Here is a 3114-nt window from a genome sequence, read left to right as displayed (position 1 = left end):
TCCCCGCGGCCGTGGGCTTTGCCGGGAGCCTCTGCGGCCCATGGTGTGTTGGGGTGGCAGCATCTCAGCCCACCGAGCTCAGAAAAGGGCTCCAGCTGTTCACTGCTGCTGCGTCTCACCCCGCCAAGAGGCTCCGCAGCCACCAACACCAGAGAAGGGCAGTCTCAGGAGTGTAAAACGCAATAGCGAGAGAAGAGTCCTTTAACCATGTAAATAGTGCTATTTCCATCCCTCTCACAGGATGCTGGAGATTGAATTCATTACAATGTTTGCAGAAGGTTTGGGGTTATTTGGATGTGTCAGAGTATCTAAATGCAAATTATTACAAAATCATTCCTCCCAGAGGTTAATTTATTTCAGGCTGTGATAAACCTGTCAGGATGCTTCCCTCATATTTGTAACCCTCCTCTCAGTCGCTCTCCAAACAGCTCCAAAACCGTATCTCCTGCTCCTAGACCAAAACTGACCCCGGCTGCCCCAGTCGGCCCCCCTCACCGGGACACCTACAGCCCAAAGCCCCTCCTTGGGGGTTTCTGGGTGGACATGTCTCAGGCGATGAGGCTTGCTGAAGTCCCACACTGCTGGCCCCCCTGGCATGCACGGCAGGGACACCAGGACACAGCCCCCAGCCAGGTACAGCCAGCGAGCATCAGAGCATCCGGCAGCCGAGGAGCTCCAGCCCTCTCCTGCTGTCCCTGGCAGGCACTACCTTCTGTTCACCCCAATCCCATCCAGGCTAATGAGCATCACTGAGGACAAAACAATGTAATTCAGACCATGGCTTTCCCCCCCACCCTCTCTTCTTTTTTTTTTTTTTAAACTATGTCACAGTGTCTGCAGCTGATGCAAAACGAGCCCGGAGGTGGTACAGATGTTAAAAACACCTTGCAAAGAGGTAGTGCAATGAAAGTAAATCCCCTTCCTTATGCCTCCCAGCTTTTCCTGCTTCAGGTGTTCCTGTCCTCATCTCTCTTGCAATACACACCTTTAAAGAGAACATGATTTAGCACATGCTGATAAGTAACTGACAGCACAGCCTCCAGCACTAGTATACAGTGATGCTCCCTGGAAACCCAGTCTTGTCACAGATAACTCCGAGAGGACAGGGGTTCCCCTAAAAACATCTGGACAAGGAGAGAGCCCTGGCTGACCCTCCCAGGAAGAGCTCTTCATGCCCTTTTCATTCTAGGTGCACTGAGAAACATCAGCTGAGAAGCCACGTCCGAACACCTATGCCTCATAACATTTGTGTGAGGTGTCCGGGGGTACAGCCGGTCTCTCACAGTAGCTGCTAACATCAAACTGAACTGGCTGCCAGACTGCTCTCTAAAGGAGAGTGCAAATCAGGAGTTTGCCCATATTGCCAAGGCAGGTGTTAGCTAAGCGCTGTGCAGCCTGTTTCTTTGATTTGCAGTCAGCTGTCGGCAAAATACAATATCCTCTATTTTCTGATTACGCATTAAGAGTATCGGTTTGTTTGGCTTCCGTTTGCACATAATGTCAGGGGAGTCATAGCAGGCCTGAATTTTAAGCATTGTAAGGCAAACCTTCAAACTTTGATCAGAATGCACTGAACCATCCTCTTCCCTGGTATTAGCAATACCACGGGATGAGGACATGCGGGACGGGGGCAGGGGTATGCGCTGGCCAAGAAATCAGGGGCAGAATATGGGCTAGTGGTCACAAAGAAGGGTTGTGCTCACATGAAGTCATGATTTTCCTGCACTTTCATACCAAGAAGTGCTCTCAGGATAAGGAATGGAGGTGGCAGGGTGCAGCTGGGAGCCTGGCCCGGCTGCGGACATCTGGAATGAGCCAAACTGGGACTTAACACAGCAACTGGGGAGAGGAGAGCCAGAGAGAAGCTGTCTGCTTCACCAGCACCCTGCAGGAACCCCTCACGGACCTCAGCGCCTGCTATGTAGGAAGACCCAGGTAAACCTCAGCCAGCCCAAGGCCACCGCAGAGCAGTGTCACAGCTCACGCTGAGGACTGCGGGGAAGAGGCAGGCACCGTCTCATCTGCTTCATCCACACCGGGCTCCCCACGCACGTCGCTGCTGCCTGCCGGCCCCGGTGAGGCGAGAGGGCTTTGGCTGTAGCACAGCCAACTCTGATTTCTCTTCGCTGCTGCTGAGGGAGTAGCTGTGTATCTCAAGGGACTAAAAACAAGGGCAATGAAGTCTTTTCAAGCTGCATGCCACAGGTCTGAATTTGTCCCGTGTCAGCAGCTTTTATAATGCCTTACCATCTGACGGCTGATCAAATAGCTCGTGCTATCCGAGATCAACCAATGTTTCCATTGCCGATACAGAAAACAAGCACTGCGTTCCACATCAGTGATAAAAACAGCAAAATGGAAAAAATATCTAGAGAATATGCTTATCCTGTTAAAACAATGCACACATTTAAGACGGGACAACAGCAAAACACGAAATGCTCGTTCCCACAGCTCATCATTCAGACCAGGATTATACCAACAGAAGTGAAAACCCAAGACCAGATAATCCAGAAGATTTGCTCTTTCCACTCCTTACCTTTTATACTCCTACCAGGATTTAGTAAACTATCAAAACACTGTTAACCAAACAAGACAACTTAATCTGGCTACTGCGTGGAGTTGGCTCCCTACCAGCTCCGCACTGCTCTGTAATTGCATTACAGTGGAACTCCGACGCGGTGAAGAGATACAGGTATTCCTGAGAAATGCCACAACCGGCATCCTGGGAGCAGAAAAGCCCTGATGGGTGGGAGGGCTTTGGCACTGCCCTCACCGACATAGGCCATGCAGGTCCGGAGCCTGGCTCCCAGGGAGCGGGGTGAGAGGGCATGAGGGAGGCTGAATGGGGAATTTCCTCTGTGTTTGCTCTGTTCGAGTGTCGAGACACTTCAGGCTCTGGGGCTGTCAGCTCAGTGTCACACTCATGCGCTGGAAGTGTGGTAGCAGTTTGTTTAATGCTAGACCCTGATGTCAGAGGAATTTATAAGGCAGGCAAACGGGCAAAAAAAAGTTAATTAACAGAGGAGAAAGAGCCACCTCCATGTCCTGGAAAAATATTAAGTACAGAGTAGATAAGACTGCCTTCAGAAATGGCAGTTTGAAAATCCCAATGTC

At 50.8% G+C, this 3114-nt stretch overlaps 1 protein-coding gene across 1 annotated transcript in view; it reads right to left on the bottom strand.

Moving 5' to 3' along the window:
- GPC1 (glypican 1) overlaps positions 1–2779 on the bottom strand; it is a 108790-nt gene extending 106011 nt beyond the window's left edge. The window contains exons 1-2 of the mRNA XM_009880792.1: positions 2774–2779; positions 2632–2722 (exon numbers count right to left, since the gene is read on the bottom strand). Of these exons, the coding sequence (XP_009879094.1) occupies positions 2632–2722; positions 2774–2779 (97 nt within the window). The remainder of the gene's footprint in view (positions 1–2631; positions 2723–2773) is intronic.
- Between the last annotated feature and the right edge of the window lie 335 nt (positions 2780–3114).

Source organism: Charadrius vociferus, unplaced genomic scaffold (assembly GCF_000708025.1).
Source record: "Charadrius vociferus isolate BGI_N301 unplaced genomic scaffold, ASM70802v2 scaffold643, whole genome shotgun sequence".
Taxonomy (NCBI): Eukaryota; Metazoa; Chordata; class Aves; order Charadriiformes; family Charadriidae; genus Charadrius; species Charadrius vociferus.
The sequence above is the reverse complement of the archived record's forward strand: the minus strand, read 5'-3'. Positions and strand labels throughout refer to the sequence as shown.